The sequence below is a fragment of the Cyclopterus lumpus genome, chromosome 24, assembly GCF_009769545.1.
Source record: "Cyclopterus lumpus isolate fCycLum1 chromosome 24, fCycLum1.pri, whole genome shotgun sequence".
NCBI lineage: Eukaryota > Metazoa > Chordata > Actinopteri > Perciformes > Cyclopteridae > Cyclopterus > Cyclopterus lumpus.
Window position 1 is genome coordinate 7,188,985 of NC_046989.1, and position 14,787 is coordinate 7,203,771.

At 43.2% G+C, this 14,787-nt stretch overlaps 1 protein-coding gene across 1 annotated transcript in view; it reads right to left on the bottom strand.

The window, feature by feature from the left end:
- Positions 1-11,875, bottom strand: part of xkr6b (XK, Kell blood group complex subunit-related family, member 6b) — a 41,177-nt gene extending 29,302 nt beyond the window's left edge. Inside the window, exon 1 of the mRNA XM_034527867.1 lies at positions 11,313-11,875. Coding sequence (XP_034383758.1) covers positions 11,313-11,875 — 563 coding nt within the window. The remainder of the gene's footprint in view (positions 1-11,312) is intronic.
- Between the last annotated feature and the right edge of the window lie 2,912 nt (positions 11,876-14,787).

Here is a 14,787-nt window from a genome sequence, read left to right on the forward strand (position 1 = left end):
AGCAAACTCTTAGCATAACATTATTAAGCCCCCTCTATGCTCACAGGAGTTGTTGTGCCCTTCTGGCATTTCCAAGGTCAAGACTGAAAACTACAGATTGGGATTTTGCTGTTGTTGCTCCTCGGCTCTGGAACAAACCATTCCCAAAAAGCATGTATACAACTGATTGCTTTTGTGTGTGTGTGTGTGTGTGTGTGTGTGTGTGTGTGTGTGTGGGGGGGGGGGACTTTCTCTTTATTTCATACATTTTATTTTGTGGGCCTTACACTTAATTCTGCCTGTGTTCATATATTGTCTTCGCCGTCTCCTTTTCCCTCTTTCCCCTTTTCTTCTTTCTGCCTTGCAAAGTGCACTATGAATTACGTTTGCTTGTTCATGCATCTTGTCTTTCCACTAATGAACATCTGAATCAGTAATAATCTGTTTACTGACATTACACCATGACTTTCTGCAGGGCCAAGCATCAGATGTTTTACACTATGCCATACGAGCGTACGTCATCGTAGCATACGGCAGAGGAACATTCACGCCTCCTATGCATGTGTTTGCACTCACGCTCACTCATTTGCATACATACATGCACACACACACACACACACACACTCGCCATGAAGGATGAGTTAGAGGCAGGTGGCTGAAATAACACTTTCCTCTTGTTTGTGTGTGTACGTGTATATCATATATATATATATATATATATATATATATATATATATATATATATAATACAGTCTGAAGGCAAACAGACAGGGCGGGAGAATGCAGTGGAAAGAAAACAAGGGATGAGAGCGGGATGGAGGAAAGGGGGCGTAGAATCTGGAGATAAAAGGTAGGGAGAGAGCAAATACAAAAAGAAACGGAGACAGAGAGACATGAAGAGGTTCGAGAGTCAGAAAAAATAACCAGGAGACAAAGAAAATAGGTCTGGGTTTCCACATCTGAAGCACACTTGGTGTGGACCCCCATGGCCGGCGAGGCCTGAAGAGGTGTTGATATGTGACATCTAACTGATGACCGTTGGACCCCTGAGCCGATGACCTCTCTACTGTGATGCTCTAAGGTCTCCTTCAAGAACCCAATTTGGGTCTGAACCTGCACCTGATGAAAGGAGAACGCCACCTAGCCACAATCATAAGGCAGACAGGAAGGACAATGATGGACTGCCGAGCAGAAGGCCTGACGATGGGCTGTCCTAAATATTATGAGGCCAAATGAAACACGCGTAGACCACTAGGATGCAAGCTGATTTATACATACTATAACATCTTTTTTAAACGAATAATTACATTTGAAAAATAAGCTCATTCGCTTTGTTGCCAAGAGTAAGATAGGAAGATCAATCAATGAAGCTGGAGCCAGGAGATAGTTAGCTTAGTTTAGCATGAAGCCGAGAATCTGGGGGAAACAGCTTCATAGCCTGATTGTGTCCAAAGGTTAAAAAACTGCCTTTTAAGATTCACAAATGAACATGTTATATATCGTTTGTTTAATCTGTACAAAACAAACTTCTTTTGGTCGGCCTGTATGCTAAGCTAACCTTCTTCTGAGCTGTACTGTAGCTTTATATTTAAGGGACAGACATAGAAAGTGGTCTCAATCTTCTCATCTATTTCCCAATGTGTCAAACCACTCCTTTAGAAAATGACTATCATGCATGTAAAATGATATTGCACACTTTGAAATAGCATGGGATTTTGAAGAATGAGTACTCCATTTTCAGCAATATAGCAATACATCATTGTTTCATTCAAATTGACTGCCTAAATGTTGTTACCCACAAACCACCAAATGGAAAATAATAAATCTAAACCATGATGGAAAATCCATTTCTCTGCTCATAATATGACTCCTACCTAATACTAAACTAAACTAATACTAATAACAAATACTCTCGTATACTCTCACTCATATCCATTATGTGTTTTAGCTGATAATCTGTTGACACTGTTCCCTTATGATAGAAGTTCTGGTGCTTTTCTAGTTTACCGTTTGTGTTTTTTAAATTGAGAAAAGTGTCTGAATAAAAGTCAGAGCCGTGTATTTTGACTCTCTCACTGTCACGGTGTTTGCACGGTTTCGCCATCATTTCTTCTCGTTCTCATATGTTGGGCGAGCTGAGACTTGCATGCACACTTTTTTTTCCCAAAGGAGTGCGCTCTTTTTGGGCTTTGCATGCAGCATATCTTCATATTGCTCATTTCCCAGTGAGTGTAACAGCTCACTAAGCAGGGTATCACCATGCAAATACGAGACGAGAGAAAGAAGACAACTGTGAAGCCCTGCGAGTGTGACACTGTGAGAGCGAGAAGAACTAACGGGACTGTTCAATTATTTATAAGCAGAGATTGTCTGTTTATCAAACTGACGCCTGGAGCGTCGGCCGTGATTAGACTCAAACAATGGTGGTCTTCTCTGAGCACTGCTGATGCAGCTTCTGAGACACATCCCAGATATGAATAAAACACTGACAACATCAAAAAAAAGGGCTGGGAGGTGTATCTCTGTGTAGATGCTCATCAGATTTGAATTTTGAGAAAAGTGTATACATATAATACTAAGAAAGATGCAATAGTAATAATATACTTCAATTCAATTTTGGCTTGAAATCTAACAGTGTTTTATTTCATTGTATATGATGTAATGCTATGTTGTACAGGATTCATTAACTATATATACTTTATCACACAACTATATTATAGTTTGTTGTAAATGCAATCTTTGTTTTATGCTCACGCTTCCTCCCAAGACCCAGCAGCCCCTCCGCCCTGAAAGAACAACAAGAGACAACACTGCCAAGACAAGTGCGCGATCCCTCACCGGCTTCCCACCCACACACAATCGTATTCTCCAGCAGGAACAGAGCATCAAGTGCATCCAATTGGAGTCCTTTCTCTGGCTACCTACTCCTTGTGTGTTTGAGCTTCTCATTGTATGTTTAAGTGCATCTTAAATTGACTTTTTATTTGCATTTCATTGTATTGTTTCTGTGTCTGGCATGTTATAACTGTCAAAAGAAAATGTTTCACATCATTATTTCTTGATGTAAATGTTGTATGTTTGGTTTGAGCTCCAACTCCTGAGTAAATACATATGGGTCTTTTTCACTTCCTAAATGTCTGACTTTCCTGCCACTAGTTTTCTTCCGCGTCATGCCGGTGCAGGTTCTGCACAACCAGCTGATGGGATCTCCTGTGCTGAGTGCAGCTTCCCACAGTTGCATGTGAACCAACATTGTCTTGAGCTGAAAAGAGGCTGACAGCTGCACGCCACTCTGTGGTCATATCAAAATCTTTATGAATGCACATTTAAATACCCTTCAAATGTTGGTTATAACCTCTCCCTCTTTGCAGCATTTTCGTGTTGTATTATTTTTTTACAGTTTTAATCCGTTCCGTGTGCAACTCTTTTCAACAGACCATAAATAATTGCCTGAGAAACGCTGCAAATCCAAACGAATAGCACGCAGTGTAAGGGGAGAGCTATCAAACCACAGGTTGACTCGTGGACTGAGGTGAAACAGGTTCCTGCAGAAAGGAGACGTTTTGTCGGAAAGGGGGAGCCAAGGTGAAGAAGTAAAAAAAGGAGATGGGCTCTGCAGGTAGTGAAAGATGGGTGGTCTGGCGAGAAAAGGAAGGGAAGGAGGAGATGTAATGGGGCAGGAGCCAGATGCTCCAGTTTCCTTGACAGAAATGGAGGTCAAGTGCAGCTTTATGTGAAGGTAACACAGGGAGAGAGACATAAAGACATAAAGAGAAAGATGGAGGGGAGGGAGGTATGATGACTTAAACTAGTGGTAAGGGACACGGAGTAGAAAGCCTGATCCCTCTAACGACAGCAAATGAGAGGAAAAGACGGCGCAGAGGAACACACAGTGTGGTGTATTCTCCAGGATGGATGGAGGAGGATAAAAGGCTCCATGAGGAGCCTAATAACATGCGTAAGTGATAGGGAGGGATAAAAATAAAAACATATGTTAACTTCGCAGGGAGGACAGATGGTAATGTGGTGGCTTGAGCTTACAAAGTGCACTAATGGAAAGGGAGAGTGTACGGGGAGAACGCATGATGATCTCAAATAGTACATCTGGGAGTGTAGGCCTCACCTATTTCAGGAGAAAGGGAAAGATGAATATATATTAGGAACACAGCTATTAGGCTGGGGTTTCCAGTTGAAAAATAGCCTTTGTGTGCGATTCACACTGGCTATCCTCTGAGGTAATGATTTTCTCTGAGCGGAATAGGCGCTAGACAAATGAGAAAGAAAACATGTCTCACACACCTTGCACGATGTGTTTGCATTAAGCTCAAAAGAAAAGTTGCAACAGGGCAGATTTTTATTTTTGTCGAGAGGAGAATGGAAATAACCGACAGCTGTCGGGAGGATAGAGAATATTACTGATGCAGCCAACATAATTGCCAAACAGAACTATGCACAGTGAACAAACAACAGACTTCAAAGTCAATAAACCCTCCATCACTCTGAGCCAAGTTCCATAAGCATGCAAGCTACACGGAGAGTGTCAACATGTTAACATACACAGAAGCAAATTAAGAAGAAATACTCTGAATCTGTCAAGTAGAAGTCAGATTTAAAGCTTTTAAATGAAAAGACAAATAACCAACAAAGTCTCTCAATATGTTCTGACTTCTCTACAATCAGCCCCAAGCCTATTGGTTCCTTCTATCTTTAAAAAAAAAGAAAATTATAAATATAAAAAACATTTATAAAAGATGTTAAGTAATTTCATAAAACAGCTGCACTGTAGTTTTAAGTAAAACTTTACTGAAAAAGGAGTACATAGTGTGGATTGAAATGCATGTAATATATATGTTTGTGGGATTTAATCAAAATAAACTTCAGTGCACATGTTTATCATGAGCAAACATGTCACTGGTGAGGCTCACTGATGTGTTTTTAATAGTTTTAATGCGTGCGCTCTGAGGGAAAGTGTGCGGTGATGATTCTTCATTAAAGGATGGAGCCAGCGCCGAGTGGGAGGAGTTAATTCTCCACAGGCTGCACCAGCTCTCTCTGATCTGAGTGCCTAAAGAAACAGGACATTTCTTGTTCTGCCAAGGTGCGTGTGTTTGTGTTCGTCCGTGAGCAAAGAGAGCGCGTTGCGATGTTAGACTGCATATAAGGAGGTACATAAAAAAAGAGCTACTCTCAACTCCCCTGAGGCGTGGTTTGTGTATGTGCGCGTACACATATATTTATGACCTGCATACAAATCTCTGTCTGGTAGCCCCATCTGCCCGCGTTGTTTAATATGCCAACCCGTCTCTGTCTGTTGACTGGTGTTGAGAGGCGACAAGGATGTAACACCGAGGCCTTCAGGCTTCTACTACAAAATGTTGTTTTGCTCAGGAGGCAGCCCTGAGGCGGTTCAATCAAGCATCATCATCGTCGGCTCTTCGTCTCCCATTCATTCCCCCTGCACTGGACTTAAGAGCTCTCCCGGCATCATTGCTCGTGGACATGGGATCATCTTAGCTACTCATTTACTTCAGGGTTTCACCGACAACGTTCTGATGTGATGTTCTGTCTGTGTAGGTAGAACATTTGTATTCAAACAAATACAGCATGCTGAATCAAACGTTTCCCACCAATACTCCCTAATTCAATAACTCAGCTTGAACTCAAATCCTGACGACTGAACCAAAACAGCAATTGAGTCCTCTTTTTTTTTCCTTTCTCAGATCCCCGTGCGATTTGAAAAAAGAAAAACTGAAGCACACATTTCGGCGTCATTTATGGCTTCCTGTGTCTTTCACCCCCAGCTGTGAAACGTTCGAGAGAAAGCCGACTTCGCCTGCATTTTGATCGGCACCTCCGCCGCGTAATTGGGGGGCTTCCTTGGAGCGCAGTGGCTTTAAAGGGCCGTCCCCGGTTATCAGTGCTAATGAGAAAATGAGTAGCATTACACTGCTATGTTCCAGAGCTGCAATGCAAGTGCAATGTGCCGTCTGTAAATAACACACAAAAGAGCGTAATAAAGATGAGTGTTTTCTGTCTGTGCCTGTGTGTGCTCGTCATCTTTTTGTTCTCTGTAGAACAAAATGCATTCGAGGGACCGGTATTCCAAGTATTTTAGAGTGCAAACATCGAGACGCTCACATTTATTCATCTGCCTTTGCAACAAAGAGAAACAATTAGATTTCTTTTTAAGGAGATTCACAGACTTATTTACTCTGCCGGCAAACCGAATAAGCAGCCCAGTATAAGCACCAGCCGTCTGGCACTTATTTCATTCTCACCAAAAATACTCCAACGCTTCGACTGGAGAGGGAACTGGGTGTCCTCATCTTTTGCCATATTTGAACAAAACGTAATTATACGGATTGTCGCCGATTTATCGGAGCCTTCATCTTTTCCCTCTTTCCCCCTGTTTTTTCATTGACAGGGCAGCTGGTTGCATTGTATCATCTCAATGTCTTGCCTCACCGCGTGTACAAACCTTTTTGGCAACTACAAGCAGCCCAGCCAGCCAAGAGAGGCTGTTGTCTGCTCCTTCCCAGTATCTATTAATATTTACCAGGCTATGAAACAGAGGCAGATGTCAACCATGAGGTAATTTCTTTGTGTCGCTCGGTGGTGAGCCCACTCTTAACAACATAATCCAGGCATCATATTTTTGGTCTTAAAACCAACTGTAGAATTGCGAGGGTTGGGGAGGGGGAGGGGGAGAGGGGCGCTCCCCACTTATTTGACTTCTTCAGAACTGGGAATGTCCTACACACTTGGGAGATTGTCGAATGTGTAGTTTTAAAAAAAGTTAATATGTATTTATACACTATCGAACAAGCAGTAACACAACCCACACACTCTAACATGGACACAACGTAACATCATGAAAAACAACAGTAATTAACATATATAATAACCCAACTACTTACACTAATTATTTAATAGATATTGTTATTCAAATGATACAAACTCAAACTAACAACAGCAACATTGCAGCTTTATTTATCAGATGACAAATAAAAGATTTAAGTCTAGGTTTAATGTAATACCAAAGTCTGTTCCACTTCACTAAAAACAATATTAGGCTCAATATTTAATTTCTGAATACCAAAATATGACCCATATCTTCTCGATATATTTTCATTGTTGTCAGGATGCTGTGCAACACAGACCTCTAAATGGTTCTAGATGTCCAGGATGATATAAGGCCACAGGGTTTGAAATATAAATGGGCAAAGATATCTTAAACAAATGATGTGTTGTAAGAATTATGTTCTAGAATGAATATCTACAGAATTTACACATGTGACAAGGGGGAATCAAGTCATTTAAAGTTGGGAGACTTCCATGAAGTCAAACCTTTTAAAAGCATGTTTGAAATCAAATCAGCAGAGGCTGAGATTCCCTGACCTTTACTTTCTAGTATTGGTCAACAAAACTGCTGGATCCTGCATTTCCCATGATGCATTCCCATAGTGCATTGCCATTAGTCTTCATTAGACCTCCCTGCCTCCAACATGTCCACTTCTTCCGCACCTCGTTTAAAATGCCCACTTTCTTCTAAAAATGTTCTCGAGCTTAAAGAATCTGTAGTTTCACCATGTTCAAAAATGTTGTGACTGATTTATCTAGTTGTTGGTTTGCAGCATGTCGCCCTTTTTTTATTCTGATAAATAAAATGTAGTATAATGAGAAGCAACTGAAAATGAATTATTATATAACCTAGTCACCCCTAACTGTAACAAATTAAAAAGGGAATAAGAAGACAACAAACTGTACAATTCTGCTGGGATTTCCCAACAACAAAGAGCTTCCAAAACCTTCTGCATGGATTTCCTCAGGGGGGGGGGGGGGGGGGCAAAGACGGATGCAGTTATTTTTCAGTCCGATGCTAATTTGGGTTTACACTGATTGAGCTGTCCATCGCACCACCGAGAGACCTCTGTGTGTGTGATCCACTGTGTGCCTGAGCACATGTCTAAAGCTTAGGGAGACACCGTCAGCGGCGCCGGTGATTCACCGGCCGGACAACATGACAGAGCTGTGCGAAGAGCCAGTGACAGAGCAGGATTACAGATGGGAGAGGGATCCTCCCCGTTCTGTCAACGACTAACAAGGAGATAACCGCTGAACAAGCTCGGTGATTCTGTCACCGGCTCGGTCCTCAGGTGCACGGCGGGGGAAGGCAGGCAAATTGAATGTAGAAATGAAAACAGGGATGAGTAATGAGACATGATGAGGAAGTGTTTTTGACTCCTGTCAGCAGTTCATCTTGTGTTGTTATATTAACGAAGGGAAAACAATTCACAAACTGACACTGTGGCATCTTGTTAGGGATGCGGAAGAATGGCAGTGGCTGTGAAATCCTCTCATGGAAAAGGGTACTTTATTAACCACATGATGACAACATACTGGAAATGGCAAATTCAGACAATTAATTGCACCATGTTATCGCAGTAAACCTAAAATAAGCAAAACACAGTCCTGTTTAATAGATATATTTACTCTCCATAATACAATGTTTGGTAACATTATGCTACCTATTGGCAGTTTGGCCTCACAGTGGCTAATAATCTCCATATCAAGTGTTAGCCCTGTGGGTCTTAGGTTGTGAACTCTCAGTAAGCTGGCAAGAGCAGCTTTGACCCTCGACCCCGAACCAGCAACCAGGCGGATCGAGTCCGAAGGGAGACGGTTGCCTGACAATGATCCCTCGCCCCGGGCTTTACGCTGTCACAACATACACACCAACACATTATGTTTACTTGAGTTCCCTATAAGCTAGTTCCATTGCACTAGTTTCTTTATAGCGGTAGGTCTGTTCAAAGGTAGCAATCCGCCTGCCAGCAACTCCAAAGCTCACTCGTTACAGTTTCAATGTTCATTTATTGCCATTTTAACACTCGGAAGATATGGATATTGAGATATTTATTTTATTTGTAATGTTTCCAGTCAGGATACTTTCTATTGCTCCTCTAAAAAAAGTTGACAAGAATCTGGCAGGGGAATTTTCGCTGTCTTATTTCCTGTTTGTTTGAATATACACGTACACAAACCAAAGGGTAAAAACAACACTTGTGTGCCAACGGTTGTGGCAGTTGGCAGACAACCAACGAAAACTCCAGGAAGAATTAGTCACGTGACTCCTTATTGAGAATATAGAGAATTACTGTTGTTGTGCTCAAGATTTTGTACAGATTAAACAAACCAGATAGAGAGTGTTAATTTGTAAAGGTCAGAGATGTTACTAGATGGACTTTGTTACCTTTGGCCAGAGCCAGGTTTCCTGGTGTTTCCAGTGTTTGTGCTAAGCTAAGCTAACCCGCTCCTGGCTGCAGCTTCATATTCACTGTACGGACATGAGAGTGGCATCAGTCTTTGTCATCTAACTCTGTGCCGGAAAGCACATTTGCGTATTATCCTAAATGTTGAAGTCTGTCGTACACATATAGAATGTAGACAATCTACAGGTAATATTTTTGATAGCCTAACAATTTCAACTGCAAAATGGTGGACATAAAGTGCATCATGCATACATTAAGGGTGTGAGACATGAGCAAACATTTAATGTGTTAGTTAGATTATGTGACTCAGATGTGATCTTGTGGTCCCTCTTGACACGGGCATCCTGTCCAGTGACACCACAGCAAGCCGCCTCCGATTTGTGAAACACGAGGTTAGACATCTTGAGATGCTCTCAATTTGCATTCATTTGTATCAACCACTATAACCACCAGCACAACTAATGACCATGTGCAACAGTTCCCAGCACTCTACATATCTTCTTCCCATTACAGATATGAGCAAACATAATCAATTGAACCACAGTAGAGTAAATAAACGTGAGCCGATACAAACTGCAGCTAATCAATATTATGGCCTTCAGGTGCAGCTCAAAATGAGTCTGATGAGGAATCAGAGTGTCATTCTGGGAAAAGCCATCTTAACAGGGGATGCACAGGCATGCACTCAATGTAACTTGAACATAAGAGTGGAGTCAGATGCTCTTTCCAGCCACATGGAAGGGCTCATATAATGATATATATAATATAATGATCCTAACATTTGACTAAATAATGAAGGGGGATATAGGTAAAACTAGATGAAAAGGGTTTCCTATAAGGAAATAGCATTTTGCTTTCTCAAAAAAGGGTCAGTGAGTTTCAGTTAAGATTGTACTCTTTATGCATGAGAGTCATTTAGCCTCTTAATGTTCTCATGCATTAGCCTAAACCCGCAATCGTGGCATTTGAACAGCTGTCCAACACAAATAACCGAATCAGTGGTCAGTCTCAGTGTGTGATGCAACAAAAAAACACACCAAAATAAAAACGCAGCAAACGTCGACTGAAAATGATGTGACCCTTTCCTCTGGGTCTAACAGTGGGCTGTTTTACATTTTTTTCCCAGCCCCTGGCAGTCCTCTCAGAGCAGCCGTCATGCGTTACACCCCCCCACCCCCATTAAAAGCCAGCCACTGCGTCTGTCTGCACCAAAACAACTCGCTGCTCAGAAGCTCCGTCTGAACAGACCAAATGGTGTAAATAAGCTGGATGCACCATGTGTCACATTTCACTACGCCTGTAGCTGCCCCATGCATGTCACAGATTACGCGCAGACACGTATACACCTTGAGTCTCCCCGAGGCATCAATTCGCACGCGGATTTTGGGGACCAACGGCGTCGAGCGTCGCAGAGGAATCGATGACATCATGTCTGTAGGGGGCAGATGTAGTTTTGTGAGCCGTGAAAACAGATGCTCGTCTGGCCTCATGTTGCAGAGTTTTGAGTATTTTATGTGAGAGGAGGGAGAGCGGGTGAATTGAGGGGACCGTGCCTGACACACACACTCAGACGCGCGCACACACACGCGCACGCACACACGCGCACACGTACAAGCTTGTGGCTACTACCTGTCCGTCTTTGAACAAATAGCCCTCATCCCTCCCCACACGCGCGCAATGGCGCACTGTGGTGAAAATAATCACAGTTTCCGCAATTTCTGGGCAGCTATAGTAGCAGTTTGGTGTGGACACATTTGGAGAGTATTCGACTCAGGGCATGGGAATTGTTGCAAAAACGCTTTATGTGTATTGAATATATATTGAAAATGCAGGTGCAGGCATGTGTGACACCACGTAGTGGAGACTGTGAGGCGAGCGTAACGGCATCACCACGGTGCTGATTTTCACCCCAGTCATATCCACAACAACGGGTTATACCAGGTGACAGTCAGGAGGAGGTTAGAAGGCTGAGTGAATGGAGAAAGTGAGAGGGGCTGGAAACATTGTGCTTTTGAGGTTTCAACTGATTCTTTTAAAGGCCGAACTTGAAGTTTGTCTTACCTCCACACTTGTCCCAACTGAAAGATGTGTATGACGGTCTGCCAGACCCAGACAGACAGACGACAGCACCTGTCTCTTTGCAGACTGGCAGTAGCTCTACGACTACTCAGCCCCTCCACGGAGCCCAGTCCGCCCCCAGTGTAATCCTGCACAAACCACCTGAAGCTCAGGATCTGGACCAGAACCGAGGGAACCAGAACGAAGAACAGGGTCAGGCCTGACCACAGGAATTCTTGCTTGTGGTAATAGTCGATGGCCAGCCACAAGTCGGTCCCCACGTCCCAGAAAAAGACCAGCAGTGCCAGGATGATCCACAAGCAGTCCAGCCAGAGGCGCTCCTCATGCGGTGGCCGCACCGCATCTCTCCCCTTCCCCTTCTCCCGGAGGTAATGCAGACAGGCGCTCCGGCAGCCCCAGTAGCACGACGAGGTGTTGCAGCAGTGGCATATGTGGAATGAGCTGCTGTTCTGAGTGTCGTCCTCTCCCGTCCCCACCACCTCGTCCAGGTTGTGCAGCTGGGCGAAACCGGCGACGACCCCGCGACCATCGGATTTCGCTGCCATCTTTCCCTATGATGTTCCCACCTCCTCCGGCTTCCGGGGTTCGTGACGACACTTCCCTGACACCTGTTTTGCACCCCAAATGTTGGAGCCATCTAAAAGCGTGGTGTCAGTGCTTCGCCGTCGCTCACTCTGTCCTCGGTTAGCGCACCGGTGGCGCCACGGACGCAGCACATCGTGCCTTGCTTTCCCTCTATTGCAGATATATGTCCTCCCACTAACAGTAATATAATCTACAAGTTCAAACTATTTCACGTGGAACTCGTGCATCCAACTGTGGTCGACCAGTTTGTACCTGTGTCAATCTCATTCCCTACTGCGCAGTTGTTTCCCCTCTCTGCCGCTCTCCTCCAGCTGCAAGCTGAGTGCCATGAGCAGACCGTCCCTCCACTGTGCCACCCCGACGTTATTCATCCCCCCACCTCTCTCTCTCTCTCTCTCTCTCTCTCACACACACACACACACACAAACACACACGCACACACACACGCACACGCACACACACAGCTCTCCCTCCCAGCGTGGTTGCCATCTAGTGTCTCGTTTGAAGCCCCCAAATATGCAGGAGAGGACTGAATTATGTAATGCAATATGCCTCATCGCCACTAAACGAAGTCTTAAATGTTATTTGAACATGTATATCAGTCGCAGTGACAGTGTGACACTTTTTGTAGGAAGGAACAAAAACACAAAAGCTCCTCTATACTGATGACAAAAAAAGGCATCCCACATGAGTGCATTGCTCTATACAGAGTTTATAGTGACCATGTGCTTTGTATTATGTCTCCTGGTACTATGATATACTTGTGAAATTATATTATATTTTGTAAAGAGCATATACCTACATGAAGAAACTAAAGATCTCTGAAAAAAAAATGGTTGCTAAAGCACTTTCAGCAGCAGTCAAGGCGTTGTGCATTTACTGAAAAGTGACGTTTCCCCCCCCCCCCCCCCTCCTGCATGCAAAGCGCCGGTGACAACGCGGTGATTAGACTGAGCTGCTATGCGGGGTCATGTCCAATGAGAGTGTGATTGGCTCATGTCCGCCCCCCCCCCCCCCCCCCCCCCCCCCCCCCTCCCCCCGCCCCCCGCTGATCTGATCCGCTCGCCCGTTTGGACGCAGGATCTCAACCGGAACTGTCCAGTGCTGAAGTAGTGCTGAACCAGTCTGTCTAGTCTTTAGAATATGGATATAAGAATTCTACTGGAAAGGGTTGTGTATGCTACTGAAGTGGAGATTATGAGAAAAATCCCCCATTAAACAAATAGACAAAGTAGTCAAATAAACACCTGAATGCGTATTATGGATGTTTTTTGTTCACACTAATCTGAAAGAAAATATGTTATGAAAGCAAAATATCCCCAAATCTCAATCTCAACAATTGGCTTGTCTCGCTAATCCCCTCAAGATATGTTTTAAGATAAATAAAAATACTCTTGAATACTGATTTTGTGCCTTGTATATATTTTCTTCCACAAAAAAGTATCCACGTCAAAACATCCTTCTAGTGTCAAACATTCATTCTGCACCATGAAACTTAAACATCCGAGAGAAGTCAACGAACGAACAAAACACATGTTTGAGCGGCGGGAGACCTTAATATGATCATCATGTTCACCTCTGCTGGTTTTGTGACTAATGACAAATCACATTGGAGAAAAATGTCAACACATTACAGAGAGGAGAAGCATGACCAGTTTGCAAGCTTGTCTCTCTCTCTGCCAGGGCGAGAGATGCCATTGGACCAGTGAGATGGAGCCCGAAGCTACATTAACTCACTCAATTATTTCTGATTGAGTTCATCGGACCAGGTCTTCTCTGGTTTCACACCAAAACACCCATATGTTTTCTCCCATTATGATATACCTTACAACAGCTATTTTCAACCACTACCAAATAGGCAGTAAATGGAAAAAAATACATTGTATCTGGTAATCTACAGAGCTAGGTGTTTATACATCTCAATGATTCCCACTCCAATGAACCCTACAATACACCAAGAACACTATTTGTGTAATTTATAGACCAATTACAATATATGTTGTTCTTCTCTTTAGTTATTATTGAAAACAATCAAAGGAATTACCATATTCCGCTCAAATGTGTTATATACCTTTAAAACTCCCTTGTCTTTGTGAATTGTTACCTTTTCAGGCGAGTTTAGGGAGAGGGAAGTCCTTTGTTTTGCAGGAAAAGCCACAGAGATGCTGCATGAAAAGAATCAGGTAAAGCCGTTCATCAAGGCCAGACATAACTTGGAAGAAATTCTTCAATGAATACACTTGTTTGAATGCAGACACGAGAGTGTGGTATCCCGTTTCATCTGAGTAGCCTTCATTCTTCATTCTTTCTTCTTGCTCAGGTACTTTAGGCCTACTGAATGCCTTTTGAGCAGGTCACTAGATGCACACTCAGCTTTAATATCCACAGGACACGGCAGGCGGTTTAATGCAACAAACATCTCGCAGCAATAATAATATAAATAATATCAAAACAGATCAGATGACATCACTTCAAATCATAATTCAAATTAACCAATTTGTCACAAGCTGCCTCACAGGGCAACAAAGAGACATTAGTCATTTAAAACAAAAACAAACAAACCACGGGCCTAACATGTGTGTGTGTGTGTGTGTGTGTGTGTGTGTGTGTGTGTGTGTGTGTGTGTGTGTGTGTGTGTGTGTGTGTGTGTGTGTGAGGCAGATGGAGTGGGTGAATATAAAAGCAGACTTTAAAAGAATACAAGGCGGGAGTAGAAAGAAAAAACTCAGAGGCCTCTCGAGGAAGAGATGAATAAATCAGATAGTGTGTATGTGTGTGCTTGTGTGCATGTGTGCGCGCATGTGCAATTTCCAAACAAGGAACCTGCAGAGGGAATAGTATTACTTTCTACTCAGCTGTACTTCTAATGTAA